General features: G+C 37.7%; 2 protein-coding genes across 2 annotated transcripts; one reads left to right on the forward strand and one right to left on the reverse strand.

The window, feature by feature from the left end:
• Positions 1 to 702: 702 nt before the first annotated feature.
• Positions 703 to 5,694, reverse strand: LOC148078884 (fibulin-7). Its single transcript, XM_087792926.1, has 8 exons — positions 5,571 to 5,694; positions 4,128 to 4,287; positions 3,616 to 3,786; positions 3,290 to 3,415; positions 2,580 to 2,762; positions 2,366 to 2,503; positions 1,628 to 1,763; positions 703 to 1,509 (listed from the first exon to the last, which is right to left on the reverse strand). The coding sequence occupies exons 1-8, from the start codon at positions 5,649 to 5,651 to the stop codon at positions 1,146 to 1,148; spliced, it is 1,359 nt and encodes a 452-aa protein (XP_087649052.1). The 5' UTR covers positions 5,652 to 5,694; the 3' UTR covers positions 703 to 1,145.
• Positions 5,695 to 6,977: 1,283 nt separating this feature from the next.
• LOC148078885 (C-type lectin domain family 18 member A-like) lies at positions 6,978 to 13,983 on the forward strand. The gene is made up of 12 exons (XM_087793565.1): positions 6,978 to 7,080; positions 7,925 to 8,031; positions 10,618 to 10,851; positions 10,926 to 11,020; positions 11,145 to 11,266; positions 11,374 to 11,481; positions 11,542 to 11,634; positions 11,993 to 12,099; positions 12,177 to 12,306; positions 12,393 to 12,489; positions 12,733 to 12,824; positions 13,874 to 13,983. The coding sequence occupies exons 1-12, from the start codon at positions 6,978 to 6,980 to the stop codon at positions 13,909 to 13,911; spliced, it is 1,326 nt and encodes a 441-aa protein (XP_087649691.1). The 3' UTR covers positions 13,912 to 13,983.
• The last annotated feature ends 954 nt before the right edge of the window (positions 13,984 to 14,937 follow it).

The following is a 14,937-nucleotide window of genomic DNA, read 5'->3' on the forward strand; positions in this document are numbered from 1 at the left end:
TTAGCATCCGGAGGAATGTACACAGCTGTTAGCATCACAATGTTAAACTCACAGGGCAGATAAAATGGTCTGCTGCTGTTGAAAAAATAATAATATGTACAGTATATATACAATATATATATATATATTGGAACAGTAGAGACAATTTGTAGACAATGAACGAATGAGAGAATAAGTATATATATGTATATATAAAAAATCATTTAAATAGGTTTCATTACTAGGTCGATGAGGATGGAAAAATCATACATTTCTGTGCAGACTTTGTCCGCCAGCATTAAACAAGAAAGTGTGCTGGTCAGGACATCAATTCTGCAGTTGCTGTTGCTATTTGGGAGTGAATGTACGGCTGTGAACTAAACTAAGGTTGTAATTGGGAAGGGGCAGGAGGTGGGAGAGAAAAAGAAACTGGATGAAGAAATGGGTTCAGATGTCGAAAGAAAGTTTCACCTTCACGTGTGGGCTTACATAGTGGCAACATTTTAAATCTTGATTATCTTGATTACCTTCATTAAGGTTTTTGTTGATCATAATCAGTGTCAATTCATTCTTTCTCAGCAAACAATTTTAGAAAGCATAATGATTTATTGATACCAAATCACCAAGCATAGGCGAGACTCAAGTACACATATTCCTTATCACAACATAACTTCAAAAGTATTCTTACTTTCTCACAATCTCAGTACATTAGCTGATAGACAAAAGGACATTTATTATCATCCTTTAACCTCTCTGCATGTCTTGGACCAGAGTGTATTCAGTAGCACGTAGGGAACCTACAAACTCTTCACAAGACTGCGCTGTACAACTGGAATTGGAAACCAATATATATAATAATAACAATATAGTTATTAATACGAAAAGCTCTACCGAAACAGTTATTTACCACCATATGTAAAACATTTTTGTTAGAAAGATTTCAAAACCTAGATTGTATACGTGAGAAAAAGAACAACGATAATAATATATTTTATTTAAGAGCACCTTCAAAAGTTCTCAAGGTTTCTTTACATATCGATCTACCCAATTCATAATTTATAGTAAGTTCCTCGATGATTGTATTGAAGATGATTTGATAGCAACTTTATTATTATTTGATTATACCAACTTGCACATCTTATTGGAAATAATACATTTTCAGGTTTTTAAAAGTCGTACTGTGAGACAAACATGGTAACTTTGGTGATGTAACGGCCCAACTGGACTCTTCTCTCCAGCTCACTCATCTCTACCTCGGCCTCAAGGGTTGCGGGGCCCTGGACTGGGCTAACCAGCATCAGTTGCCCTGTCAGACGATCTGATCGCTGAACTGTGAAGTGGCGCCGAGCTTGCCTTCCCCCCAGCATAGTGAAGCGAAGTGTGTCACCCACTGGACGCAGTGCAGAGACTCTGAACATGACGCGAGGAGCTGACAGGTTGGAGACAACAGCAAGGTAATGGTAGGAGAAGGAGTTGGGGGCTTGTGAACAAGCCTTGTTATCTACGGGACATGGGTTTCGTTCACAGCGCCTGAAAAACAAAAAGGAAATAGAGTAAATAGCAAAATGTTTATTTGAAAAGAAAATACAAGATATATACTTTATTAATCTCACACAGGGAAATACAATACTTATATAATAATCCTCACATTGGTGATGTTTTTACATATGTTGCGTGTGGGTTCTTTGGGCATTCAACTCGCACACACTGGAAACCCCCATATGTGTTGATGCACATTTGGTCTTTAGTGCAATTGTTTTGTCTGTTGGCACATTCATCAATATCTGGTGAGAAGAAAACATGCTGTTTAGAGAACACAATTTTTTAGAATCTGCAAAAAGTGCATAGGTAGAGAATGAAAATGACATTGTAACATTCTTCGTAAAAGGAAAAAAAAATTCCAAGTCAAATGTATATAAAAAACAAAAAACAAATACGAAACATTATTCTAATATTTAACAATAACATAATTCAACTAAATATATACTTTACATTTGTTCCTGATCCATATGATACATTTTTTAACAGTAGAAAAAACAGCAATGGCATAAGTAGGAAAGCAGGAGGCGGTCTCAAATAAGAACAGGACCTCTTTTTGCAGATCCTTCCAGACCACACTGAGTCACGCATTTTCAAAATATTTGAAGATACAGATGGATAACACCACTTATTAGTGTTGTCTTTTCATATGGTTAACATTTTCTGGAAATCTCTTTGTTCAATTATTTTATTTTGCAAGCAGACAGTCAGGTAAGCTAGACTGATTATTGTTGTTGGTATGATTATTGTTACGAGAATTTTTCCATTTTCTTTTTTAATTCAGTTTAATGTCTGCAATAGCCTTCGTTTTAAATCTAGATTTTAATACATTTAAAAACAACTGCACCTTTACAACTGCGACCATCTCTTGTTGCGTTATAGCCACTAGGGCAGGTACAGCGATATGCTCCTGCCGTGTTCACACAAGAATGTAAACAAAGTCTTCCAGCCTGTCCATTATGAAAGAGCTGACATTCATCGATATCTGTAATGAACCATATAATGCATGTTATTAGAGTAATAGACATTAAGATGTTGGTTGTTTCATTTGGCCTGGTTACCAGTGCAAGTGTAACTGTCCCTTCCTGAGATTGTGTACCCAGGCTCACAGGTGCAGTGGGTGGTCCCTTGAGTTATAGTGCAGCGTGACGGACGGTTAAAGGGACCAGAAGTGTCAGCTGGCATTGATGCAGCAGTGGCAGCAGGAGAGGCTGGGACTGTGGTGTTTATCACGGTAACAAAGACTGAACAAGGAAGGGCAGAAATTCAGATGGATAAGCAGTCATAAAAACATCCAAGATACTATTTAGCCATTAAATGCACATCCTTGATATGGTATTTAATAAACATATCCCTTATTGTGAGTAGAAGATATTTCTATGGCTGAAGTACACAAAGGCAGAGTATATCTTGGCCTGTTTTTTAAACAGTTCGATTAATTTCCATATTGTTGAATAGCTTGACATACATATAGCTGCTTCGAAATATAATTTAATATTGATTTTCACTACATCATTTGGAATATTTTATATGGAATCTTATTAGAAGAAGAGATGAAACAGATTGAAGAAAATTCAATATAAGACTGAAAAGTATTTTTTCATGTTTATGTGACTATAACTATAACTATTTTATAGTTGGTAAATCATAATCTCTAATAATTGGCATAAAGGAAAAATAACTTTTCTCTGTGTGCTTGCCATAGTTTGCCTGAATCAGAAATGTATTCTTCTAGTTAACTAAAAGGACCATGAACGTGGCCGGTACCTACAGTTTGGAACAGGGCTCTGACATGTGACTCCCGCCCAGCCTTTGGAGCATGTGCAAGAGAACTGGTTGACATCGTCTGAACACGTCCCTCCGTTAAGACATGGTGATGACTCACATTCATTTATGTCTGTAGGGAATCAGAGAAGCTTTCAATCCACAAGTTTGTGTGTTTCAAGGTATATCAGCAAAGAGCATTTAGGTTTAGAGACTTAGTCTCCACTCAGTGACATTAAAACCTGACTAATGCTGAAGATGGTTTTATGGAGATGAATTGGTGATTTGTAATAACAGTCTGAGAAACAAATCAAGGGTCACATTGTCATTTACCTCGGCATAAAGGTTGTTGGTTACTCCATGTCAGACTCTCCTGACAAAGTCTGCTCTCTGATCCGACCAGTTCATATCCAGGTTCGCAGACAAAATGAACCTCATGTCCGATGCTGTGTGATCGGCCCAGTCTCCTCCCGTTAACAGGAGCATCCAGTTTTGGGCAAGTACCTGAAAAATATTATGGTTTTCTTTTGCTTGTTGTTCAAACTGGCTGTTGATATATATAATGATCCCAAAACTCTGCCTCTTTTTTTTTTTTTATAAATTAATACTGTGTATTGACTGATCAGCTGAAAGTTGTTTGATCACAGCTGCACATTGTGTGATTATTGTTGAAAATGGTGTAAATACTGATGGAAACGATTGATTTATTTTCATAAATTGGTTGACTACAGGTGAAATTCTTTGGCTGGGGTTGAAAAGTTAAAATTTCTACAACTGTATGTTTTGGATGTAAGTGGAACAAAAAATATGTACATGAAATTACAAACAAAAAGAGAAACTCCTACTGTTGATTGTTTTTGTAGAATGTTTTCCAGCACTGCTCTGTAGAACGTTAAGCTTCTTCCTCAGGTTCCGAAGACTTTGTAGATAGGAGGTTTCGTGAGCCAAGAGGAGCTTCTGGACTTGTTTCAGGGAGCCTTGTATTTCATGTTTACTGGGACAGTCCTGGAACATATAACCACTTAAACCAATAATGTCAAATAATGTAATTGGCCAAAATGTTAAACACAGTTCAATTGTGTTTACATGCCCTCTTTTAACAGGAAATAACAGTTGATATTTTCTGATGGTTGTCTTCACATTCATAGCCAGAATACACAAAAAAATGAGCCATACACTCCAGTGTTCTTGAGAAGATCAGATACAGGCAGAAGTCTAGTATGAATGCTCCTTCCAGTACAAACCTGATTTAGCCAGACCCAATATATTCAGTGTACAGTCAGTGAACCATTTTACTCATGTGGGTTTAGGCGTGAAGAGTTTTAATCCTCATTAAACAAAGTTATGTAACGTCTAAATACATGATAGCAGAGAAACACACAAGTCAACACTGGCTTCTATAATGTGGTAAAAGGTTTGAGTTGATGCATCTGTTAGGGTAACAACCCTCCGTCTTTATAGGCTGAAACGACGAGGGAGTGGCTGGGACTTGTTTACCATCTTAGCCCCTCATTACTCTCTTTCATTCAACAGTTTGGTTCTCCCACTGCAGGCCACTTCTCTCGCACATGTTTTTGGCACAACCAATGAGTGTTTTTCACCCCAGAGAAGTTATGTAAGAAGAGTCAATATTTATTGAAAACACCTTTTGGATTTGAACAGAACTGAGACCTCGGTCAGATGCAGACTGTCTGGTGTTTATGGTTTGGGTGTCAATGGGGTCTTTCTGTGGGATCAGACTCTGATGTTCTGCTTCTGGCTGCAGATTGGACTTGTGTGTGAGTGTGTTAGAGAATTGAAACTTTTTGTAGCAAAATGCTCGAATAGCGTTAGCCACATCGCACTAAAGACAAAATTTTGATTGATAAACTTCAATTCAATTTCAATTGTTTTAAAAATGTTCTTCCTTCAAGGGCAACTACAAAGAGCATTCATGTATTCACAGATAAGTAAAAAAAATTTCTTGAAAACATAAAGTCGATTCATCTAGCCCTTCACTGCTGATTTAATTACATCTAGTCTCATAGCATATTCAATCCAATTTAAGTGTCAGACGACTTTTAGTTAGTTTAGTTACGTTTTTATTAATGGAAGAAATACAACAGAATCTCCAGCCCAATTTTTAGCTGTAACACTTAATAGAAGTTTGAATAAATTGTTGTTTGAAAAGGATGACATTAAGTTTCACAAGTGCTTATGATATAACAAACCAAAAGTAAAAGGATCACACACAAATAATGAGAAACTCACAAATCACAAACAACCTGTCAAAATTAAATTCGACTCACCTGTGCAGCTGAAGGATGGACGAAACACAAGCCCAGCAAAGCAATGAAAGCAGAAACAATCATTTTTCCAGTAATCTCCATCCACAGGGAGGCTGGGTTAAAAAGATGTTAACCTCAAGTGGACAGTCCACAGACTGAGCCGCCTCTATGGGTCAATGAAGGAAAGTACTGGGCAGTGGAAAAGTTGCCACTGCGGAATGTTGTGTTGCTACAGTGGAACCAATCAGTGAGTGATACTTTAGGTAAACTCTAACAGCATTATGGTCTCCTGAATACATTTAGAGACACTGTCACAACAGATTGCTATAAGACGAGGTTTATGCTCACACATTTGGGCATATACATTACTTTAAGTGAAAGCAAACCGAAGGTGGGCTCCACTGAGAATACTTTTATATGTGATATAAATGTGTACTCATGTAAGAGCCTACAGGTTTATGTATGTCAATTCCTTATACAGTTGGAGTGGAAAATGTCATTATATAACTTTATATTATATATTTATTTCTTGGCCCCTCCTTTCATCCTTTCACGATTTTTGTTTTACAGTGTTGTCAGTGTTATCCATTGCCTGCTTTGCAACTTGCAGATAGACATACAAACTGCTTACAAGGCTGCACAGAAGGATACACGTCAGTACTCTTCAAGTCAGCATGTGACTAAACTGACAGACCGCCTGTGATTCTGTGACTCAGTCAGAGGTCATACAGCCCCAAAGACAAGAACAAACAAAGTGATGAGAAATAATGGTGTAGTCTGGGAACAAGATCTGTCACACAAAACACTTTCATACCACAGAGGCAGTCTGTGTGTTTTGATGCATTGTTGGACGCCTTAGTCACCATCTGAGTCATGACACAAAAGCATATTGTCATGTTTGCTGCTTAAAATAAAAGAATAACAGATTTCAATCTATTAACTCTGTTCTGTTGCTTTACATTTCAATGTGCAGCATTAATGCTAGGTAATTTAATGATTGTTCAAAAGTATAAAACTGTCAACACAGCAAATCTTAATAATGACTTTCATGTCATATACAAACGTAAATAACTATTTCTGAGAGGTCAGAGGCAAAAAATAAGACAGAGAAAGATCATAAATTCGGATAATTTAGATTTATAAATCCAAATGACGTCTGTTTAAACAATAAATGTGCCTTGACGTTAGACATTATTCAAATGGTTTATCTTTTAAATAAAAATTAAACTGTCCTGTTTATCAGATGTTTTTGTAATCAAGTAGTAGCTTTAAGTTTAATGAAGGATTTCAACATGTTATGCGCTGAGTGCGACCGTTTGATGATGACGTCACGCAGCAGTGGAATAGTAGAGGGAGGAGGAAAGAAGGAGGGAGGATAGAAGTGATGGGAACCTGTGGGTGCTGCGGCCAGAACTTGGTGTTTCAGATATGGAGACACGCAGCTTGTCCCGCGGTTTGGATCTGTATGTTTTCTATCTTCTCAGCACAATATTTGTTGGGAACCGGATCCTTGTAGCGGCGTCACCTCCCGGTAAACACGAGCAGAACACCTGCTAGACGAGAACACGCTCTTCTGTTTATCAAAGTGTTTTTTTTCATGACGCGAGCTAATCTTGTTCGGTTAACGTTGTTTTAACGACTTTAACAACTGCATCTACTTTGTAACAATTTTAAACAAACAACTAAAACTTATAAATGAAATATGACCGTAACATTTTTAAGTAGGTTAACATTATACAAGCTTGACTTCCAACAGATATTAATGATAGACATGTTTCTCCCCCTTCTAATTGAAATTAATCCAGTTACATTAAAATCATTTAAGAAGGTATTACAATGTTTATAACGTCCAATAAATGTACATAGATCAATACGAACAACTGCAGCATATTGAATAACACATTATATCTTTGTATATCTAAATACTCAATTATGCATGTTAAATAATTTGCCTTATATTTGTTGTCACACTTTTGCCAATACAATACAATATCCCTTCATTATTATATGTTTGGTGTAAGTAACAACACATATTTTGAAATTCTATAGAGCAGTAAAAAAGGACCTACTGTATCTCTGTATTTATTCCTACACATGTGGAGCCTGCTTAGAAATGTCAGCCTCATGGAGAGATTTTGTGAATTAATAAGAACCAGCACTGACAATGATAGAAGTAATTGTCATAGAAAGGTGATACAGTCGTACACATAACTAGAGAGGATAGCCAAATAACTTGTAAACGCATCATTGAAATATGTTGACATGAAAAGGGTTTTCAGTTTCAAATTAATAAATTAAAATGCATCTCTCCCATTTTAATCAAGAGTTATTGTTCATGCTAAAAGCACCATCATGTCTACATCCTGTTTCTGCAGAAAAGGCTGCAAAGGAGAATGAAGAAAGGACAAAGTTCAACATCGTGGCTCATCACAATAGACTACGGAGCCGGGTCAATCCAATGTCTGCAAACATGCAAAAAATGGTTTGTGACCTCTATTGTTCATTGGTATTCCCTCTTTGCAGCATGAATGCTTTCACCTGAGTGTATGTGGAGTCTAGAAGTGCGTGGTTTAGTGTCAACAGTTTGAGTAAAACTAAGTGAATGATGGATGACTGACAACTTCTATCAAATACATGCAGCTTATGCACTCATTGTTTCTGGCAGCAGCATTATCTGATCATACTATTTCAAATGTAGTCAAAACGTATCTATTTCGAACATCTATTTTTTTTATAACCGTGATGTTGTTTCATCTAGACTACTGAATATTAATGTAAAAAAGGTATAACATGTTAAATCCCTCCTTCTCTTATTATCTATTGCTGGATCTAATTGTGGCCCGAGGGGACAATGTAACCAAGTTTTTTTTCCCTTTGGAGGTAATCTGAGATATACTGTATGTTTGGTCACACTGTCACTTTGGCAGATAACCTCCTTGTTGCCACGTAAGCAGTTTGGTCTGAATTCTTCGGCTGCTCTTGTGGCTCAGAGAGCTGCTCACTGCTGATAAGATGGTTATAAGAAAAAAATGGATGTGGGTAATCATTCCTTATTCAGGATGTCGGTAATACAGGTAATTTACTCTATGAAAAACCCTCACAGGGGAGGTTTTCAGAAGCGTAGCAGCATGTTAAAGAGCTGCGATGTTAGATGTTAAATGCTCTCGGCTTCAGTGTCTCTACGATAATCTCAATCATTTTTTAAAAACCAACCTTGGCACATTTCACAGAAATTGTTGACTGAGATAATATTCTAATAAGAATAAATAATGCTCAGCCCTTTTTTACCCTAGCGGCAAGATGTTTTCTAAGAGCTCACGCAGCAAAAATATACATTCACTCCATGATGTAAATCCTCACAGCTGTTAGAAAGAGCTATCACCTCCATCTACTTTCACAAGTGCAATAGCTAGTGTGCAGATCTTACTGTTGACATGCTCAGTATTATCTGTATGGTTGAGCCGAGCTTTGAAATCTTACCGCTAATCCAACTGGACAATGAAAGAAACGTGTCTGGTGACCTTTAAACCTGTTGGTGAAACAATGGCCGTTTTAAAAGCATGTCACCATCACACATCAGTGTCATCGTCTTGACCCCTTTCTATCTGTGGAATCAGACAGAAAACATCTATGTCATTCTGCTGCCAAATATGCACACACAATGATTCATCTCACCTGGCAAAGCATCCCCCCGGCTCTGTCAACTACAGTTCTGCAGTTTAGTTGAATTACCCTTCGTCTAATTAAGCAAATCTTTCCTTTTTTTAAAGTGTTTCTTTATCAAGATGAGCAACACCAAGCAGATGGATTGATGCTAGAATGGACGAGTTAAGGACTATAAGGTCTATTTTTTTAAGACTTTGTTTTTCGCTTTCGTCCCACTTTTCCTTTGTCCTTTTTGTGAGTATTGCTTTCTCATCAGAATTAATTGAAGCGAAATTTAAAGGTGCAAATGTTTTCCAATAGTGCAGATATTCTGTTTTCATGCACCCTTGAAGATATAAAGCATTTCAAATATTTCATTTTGTAAGCAGTGAATGGTTTACTAAAGAGTCTGCAGTACACAATGAGTGTCAGACTGGATTTTCCATGCTTGATGTAGATGTTTCTCTCTGCCGGCTGCCTTTTTTCAATTGGCTTCCATCTCTGAAAGTGGCTACAATAATTACTCATTAGCCGGAGGCAGCATGCCAAATTGTCTTTTTAAGCGTATTTAATGTACAATACGTCTTTCTATCAGAAAGAAGCCATTGATTCTAATCTGACAAACAAGTGGATGTTATTGTGTATATGTTTCTGTCCTGTAAAGAGCCTTTTAGTGCTTAATGAATAGAAGTAATTGTTGCTACTTTAGATTTGCACATAAGTGGAACAAAAGGATGTAGGAATTATGTTTTAACATATAAGTCAGTGTTTTATATAAACATATAATATATCATAAGTGATATTTCATTAATTCCTAATTCATTATACTTTTGTGTAGAAATGAACCTTGTGATTAGTGTAGAGTAGTCCCAGTGTGAGGACAAAATGTTTGTTTTTTACTCTTACAATTGATGTCTCTGCAGCAGACATAATAATAATGATTACATAAAATAATATTAATGTTTGTACAATGATCTTTATGAAAGACTGATCATGGACATTTTATGATTTGTATAGATATCATTGAATTTCCATTTTCCAAAATCAAATTTATGGTTCAAACATGAGGTGAGGAATAAACGAGCATCACCTCACCTCAGATTTGACCATTGTGTTGCTTCTATGCATTCGTTTATATACCCTGGTCTTCTTCAGTCAGGCTAATGTCTGAGACCAATAAATGTTTGTATTTAGTTGATGGGACATAAAACCAAAGTGCGTGTGTGTGTGTTTGTGTGTGTGTGTGTGTGTGTGTGTGTGTGTGTGTGTGTGTGTGTGTGTGTGTGTGTGTGTGTGTGTGTGTGTGTGTGTGTGTGTGTGTGTGTGTGTGTGTGTGTGTGTGTGTGTGTGTGTGTGTGTGTGTGTGTGTGCAAGCTGTCCTTTTGGTTATATGGACTCTGACTGACACGACACTTCTCTGCAGGTGTGGGATGAAAGGTTGGCTGGACTGGCAAAGACAAGAGCAGTTTTCTGTGAACCAGAGCTCTCTCCTTATCAACTGCCTGCCCCCAGCGACATTGGTTGGAATATACATCTGGTTAGTGTTGGTGAAGCCTCAATTGCTGCCATCATTGAGGGTTGGTTTGAGGAGGGCAAAGATTTCCTCTACCAGACGGGCCTATGTAGAGGAAACCGAACATGCCATCACTACACACAGGTATTAAAACGTGTTTTGGTTTGTGTTGCATTAGCGCAGACATGTATGTACATAACTGTTGTGTCTTTGTGCAGTTGGTGTGGGCCACCTCCAGTAATGTGGGCTGTGCCTCTGCTGTCTGTCTTCGAGGAGAGCCGCTCATGATATTTGTGTGTGCATACTACCCAGGGTATGAATGAAGATCCAAAGAACGAAAGAACAAATAGTTGACTGTTTATTATGTGTAGACTTTTGTTGTGTTACACTTTGAGAGGGTTCATTGTGAGGTACTGTGTATTCACTGAATGTTGCAGAGGTAACTGGAAGTTGAATGGCCGACTGGTCACACCGTACCGGACAGGACTCTCCTGCACTCTGTGTCCTGCATCCATGTCCGGCTGCTTCATGGAGTGGAGCTACGAGGGCGGACTCTGCGGTGAGACATATTGGATGAAAAGCTTACCATTGAGATTTTGTCCATGTTGAAAATTGTGAATCCTAATCTGCAGTTGTAATAGCCCTTTTGTTTTTGTGATGTGTCAGAGATTCCTACAAATCCCTGCCGCATGAGCTGTGGTCCACACGGGCATCTCAATCAATCTACATGCAACTGCAAGTGTGAGCCAGGATTCACCGGTCGATTCTGCCAAGGTATACATCACAAGATGCAGCATAATCTTCCAAAGTTTGAAGGATACATCTTGTTTGCAGTGCGGTGCAGTGTGCAGTGTGTCCACGGTCAGTTCAGTGAAGAACGCTGCTCATGCTTATGTGATTTTGGCTACAGCGGTGTTGAGTGTACAGGTAAACAAATATTATCATGTGATTCAACAGTTGATGGTAAGGGCTTGTTCTGTGCTGGCACAACCTTTTTTAAAAATGTTAAGGTCAAGTTTGTTTTTTAAGGATAAAGAAAGGTCACTCCTTAAACTCAATGTTGAAGTTATAAAAACGATGAACCCTTGTGTTGTCGTTGGGTTAAGTTACAATCAACTTTGTATTGTCAAATTTACCAATGTACAAAAAAGATCTGAGATATGAATTAAAAAACCTTTCACATGCATTTTACTTTAATTAACCTATACTTAGAAGTCACTGTATATTGAAGTTTGCAGTCATCATGTCAACTCTCAGGGAGCTACTCTTCTACCTGTGTTGGCAGAGCGAGTTTCATTTCCCCTTGAAAGCTGTGATGTCATAATTGATGGCGTCTGCTTCTCTGTGTCTGCTGCTGCTAACACCTACTATGGAGCAAAGCGCCAGTGTCAGGTCAGAAGCTTGGTGTGCTGCCAAATGTCCTTTGTAAAATTGGCTTCAGTTTTGTGTTTCTTTGTTTTAATCTTCAGAAGAGAGGAGCTATTCTTGCTCAGATACAGAGACAGAAGGTTCAGGACATTCTGGCTTTTTTTCTCAACCAAATGGAGATCAGCAATGATATCAGCAAGTCTGATTTTGAGCCAAATGGCTTCTGGATAGGTAAAGTTGTAAGAGAGAATTAATCAAACAGAGTTTATTTTATACTCACTTCATCTAGTGTGTTTTTAAGCAATGCATCTACACAGGTCTGACATACAAACGCCCCAAAAATATATTTCGCTGGGACACTGGAGACCTTCTTAAATATAGCAGCTTTGCCTTTGGGCAGCCAGACAACAAAGGGTAAGTGACACACTTAAAATTCACAATTCGGCATTATGAACTCGTGTTGTTTGTTGCTTTACTTGTCCAAAGTCAAATGCTCAAGATAACAACTGTACCATTATGAACCTGCATTCCTTTTTCTGACCACTAGATGTCAGCCTTCTCTGCCACCCTCTCCGTATAACGAGCAATGCCACGCTCCTTTGAAATCGAAAAAATAAGACTCAGATTTATTTAGTATAACATTGTTCTTGCTTTCAGTTTTGGAAATTGTGTCGAAATGCAGGCATCAAGTGCCTTTAACTGGAACGATCAGCGCTGCAAAACAGAGAATCACTATATCTGTCAACACAGTAAGTTATTTAATTGGATTCAATTCCCAGTACATTTGACAGTTTTTTCTGTTTCAAAACAACTAAAAGACATCCTATGGATATATGAAAGGCAGTTTGAGAAACATGTTACAATTTTGTCAGGCTGCATATTTTACACAATTGAAAGAAAAAAAGGAAAATACTTACGCAAAGCAAAAACATCGTTTTTCTGTAATTCAGACATTGAATATAATTTACATAATAAATGTTTTTGTTACATATAAGTCTTGAAATACGACTGGAAACTAATCAAATATGAATGACAACACTACATAGATGTTGGTTATTCAACATGTTGAATACTATGTACTCTACTATAAAATCGTGTAAGTATGACAGTGAGTGAATCAATTGTCCCGAGTGCTTCCATCAGGAGATCAATATGCATCAACTCCACAAAGAGCTGGCAGCGTTTGTACGCACACATACCACTTATATCGACCACAAAGATCGATGTTCTACATCAACTTCACTTCAATGTGTTACCACAAGTGGATGTTTTTCTTTCTGGAATTGAGTGACTACAAACCTTAACCGGGAATCCAATTGTAGCCTTTCTCTGTCCAAGCGAGTAAACTATCACATTTTTATTTACTTTCAAACCTAATGTAAAACCCAATCTTAAAGTTGAACAGTGTTTGGGACCTCAGTTGACTTTTCCTGATGCAACAGAGTGGAAATTTATAACTGAGATGATTAGAAGCACACAGAGCTCCGCCCCGACAGAGGAACTCTCAGCCTTCATTGCGGCGCTTTGTTAATTGGTAATAAAGTGATAAGGGGATTTCAGAAGGCCTAAGGGCGACTCTAAGCTGTGTGTGTGTGTGTGTGTGCGCGCGCGTGTGTGTGTGTGTGTGTGTGTGTGTGTGCTGGTGTGGGCATGTGTTTGCCTTTTCAATTTAAAATACACCATTTCATAGATTGTCAAGTAAAGTACTACCACATGAAAGGGTGTAAGGACTACGCTATGCACGGACACTATTTCTGTTGTCTAAAAGTTCATTTTGAATTTATTTGTGTTCCGACAGATCCAGAACACATTTCCCTGTGGGATGATGGGAGTTGACCGGTTCAATACATATATTTTCAACAGGAGTCGATCTAGTTTGGGTATTTTTGTTGCATGTTAAGTAATGAGATTTAATGTTAAGTTGTTATTAAATAATGACTTTTTATTACAAAGTCTCTGTCTAAAATTCTTGGAATTGTTTTTTTTTCTTCTGGTTTTTAAAACTTGCAGAAATATATTTGTCAGTAATGATCAGTCTTATGATCGTTTTATTCTATTCCTTTATCCTTTCAATTTTCTCTGGATGTTGGGGGCAGCATCCGATGTAAAGTAGTCCAAACATTCCTTTCTAGCATGTCGTTGTGTTCCTCCTCATAGAGGTCTTATTTTTTTTCTGTGCTGCACAGTATATCATGCAAAGGTATAGTATGGTAAATGGTTCTTACTCATATGACCCTTTCTTTGCCTGTTCACAACCCATTCACACCCAATTACACATGGGAGTAGTTCAACATCAGGAGCAAACAGGGTTAAGTCTCATGCTCAGGGGCACAATGACACAATCTTATTTGGAGCTATGATTCAACTTTTTAGCTACAAGCCAAACACTCTCCCATCTGACCTATGCTTCTTTGCAGCCTGCCGACATCACTGGAATTTTTATCTTAATTCTGAGCAGAATTGGGTGCTCTCACCACTAGAGCGTTGCTGTGCCAGTCTACATGAGGGCAGGTACAGAAAGACAATGACTCATGACTAAAAATGATCGCCCAAAAAAAGTCTCAGTCCCTATATGTGTACATGTTAAGTCACATTTTCTAACATTAGGTCCTTTTTTTCTCACAGTTGTCTTTTAATACAAGCGTAGCTTTTAATGTTTTTGCTTACACTAGCAATTTATTTCCTTCATGTCTGCGTGTGTGACCTTAACCTACAGTAGATCAGCACTTTAAGGGCTTTAATGGCTGCTCTTTGGTACAACAAAACTCTTTAAAGTTTGAAGTACTTGTAATGGAAATGACCTGTTTTTATAATGAAAAATGTGTTGAGATAACTGTTTTGCATTTTAAATAAAATGGAGTC

Source organism: Callionymus lyra, chromosome 6, assembly GCF_982586985.1.
Source record: "Callionymus lyra chromosome 6, fCalLyr1.hap1.1, whole genome shotgun sequence".
Classification (NCBI taxonomy): Eukaryota; Metazoa; Chordata; class Actinopteri; order Syngnathiformes; family Callionymidae; genus Callionymus; species Callionymus lyra.

Bases quoted from the DNA above. Each gene is read 5' to 3' on its own strand.
- LOC148078884 (XM_087792926.1), bottom strand. From the start codon at position 5,651: ATGGAGATTACTGGAAAAATGATTGTTTCTGCTTTCATTGCTTTGCTG. The intron at 4,288-5,570 runs GTGAGTCGAATT...TATATGTTCCAG, and splicing joins TCCATCCTTCAGCTGCACAG to GACTGTCCCAGTAAACATGA. The intron at 2,504-2,579 runs GTAACCAGGCCA...GGTTCATTACAG, and splicing joins GGACAGTTACACTTGCACTG to ATATCGATGAATGTCAGCTC.
- LOC148078885 (XM_087793565.1), top strand. From the start codon at position 6,978: ATGGAGACACGCAGCTTGTCCCGCGGTTTGGATCTGTATGTTTTCTAT. The intron at 8,032-10,617 runs GTTTGTGACCTC...ACTTCTCTGCAG, and splicing joins CTGCAAACATGCAAAAAATG to GTGTGGGATGAAAGGTTGGC. The intron at 12,307-12,392 runs GTAAAGTTGTAA...GCATCTACACAG, and splicing joins GCCAAATGGCTTCTGGATAG to GTCTGACATACAAACGCCCC.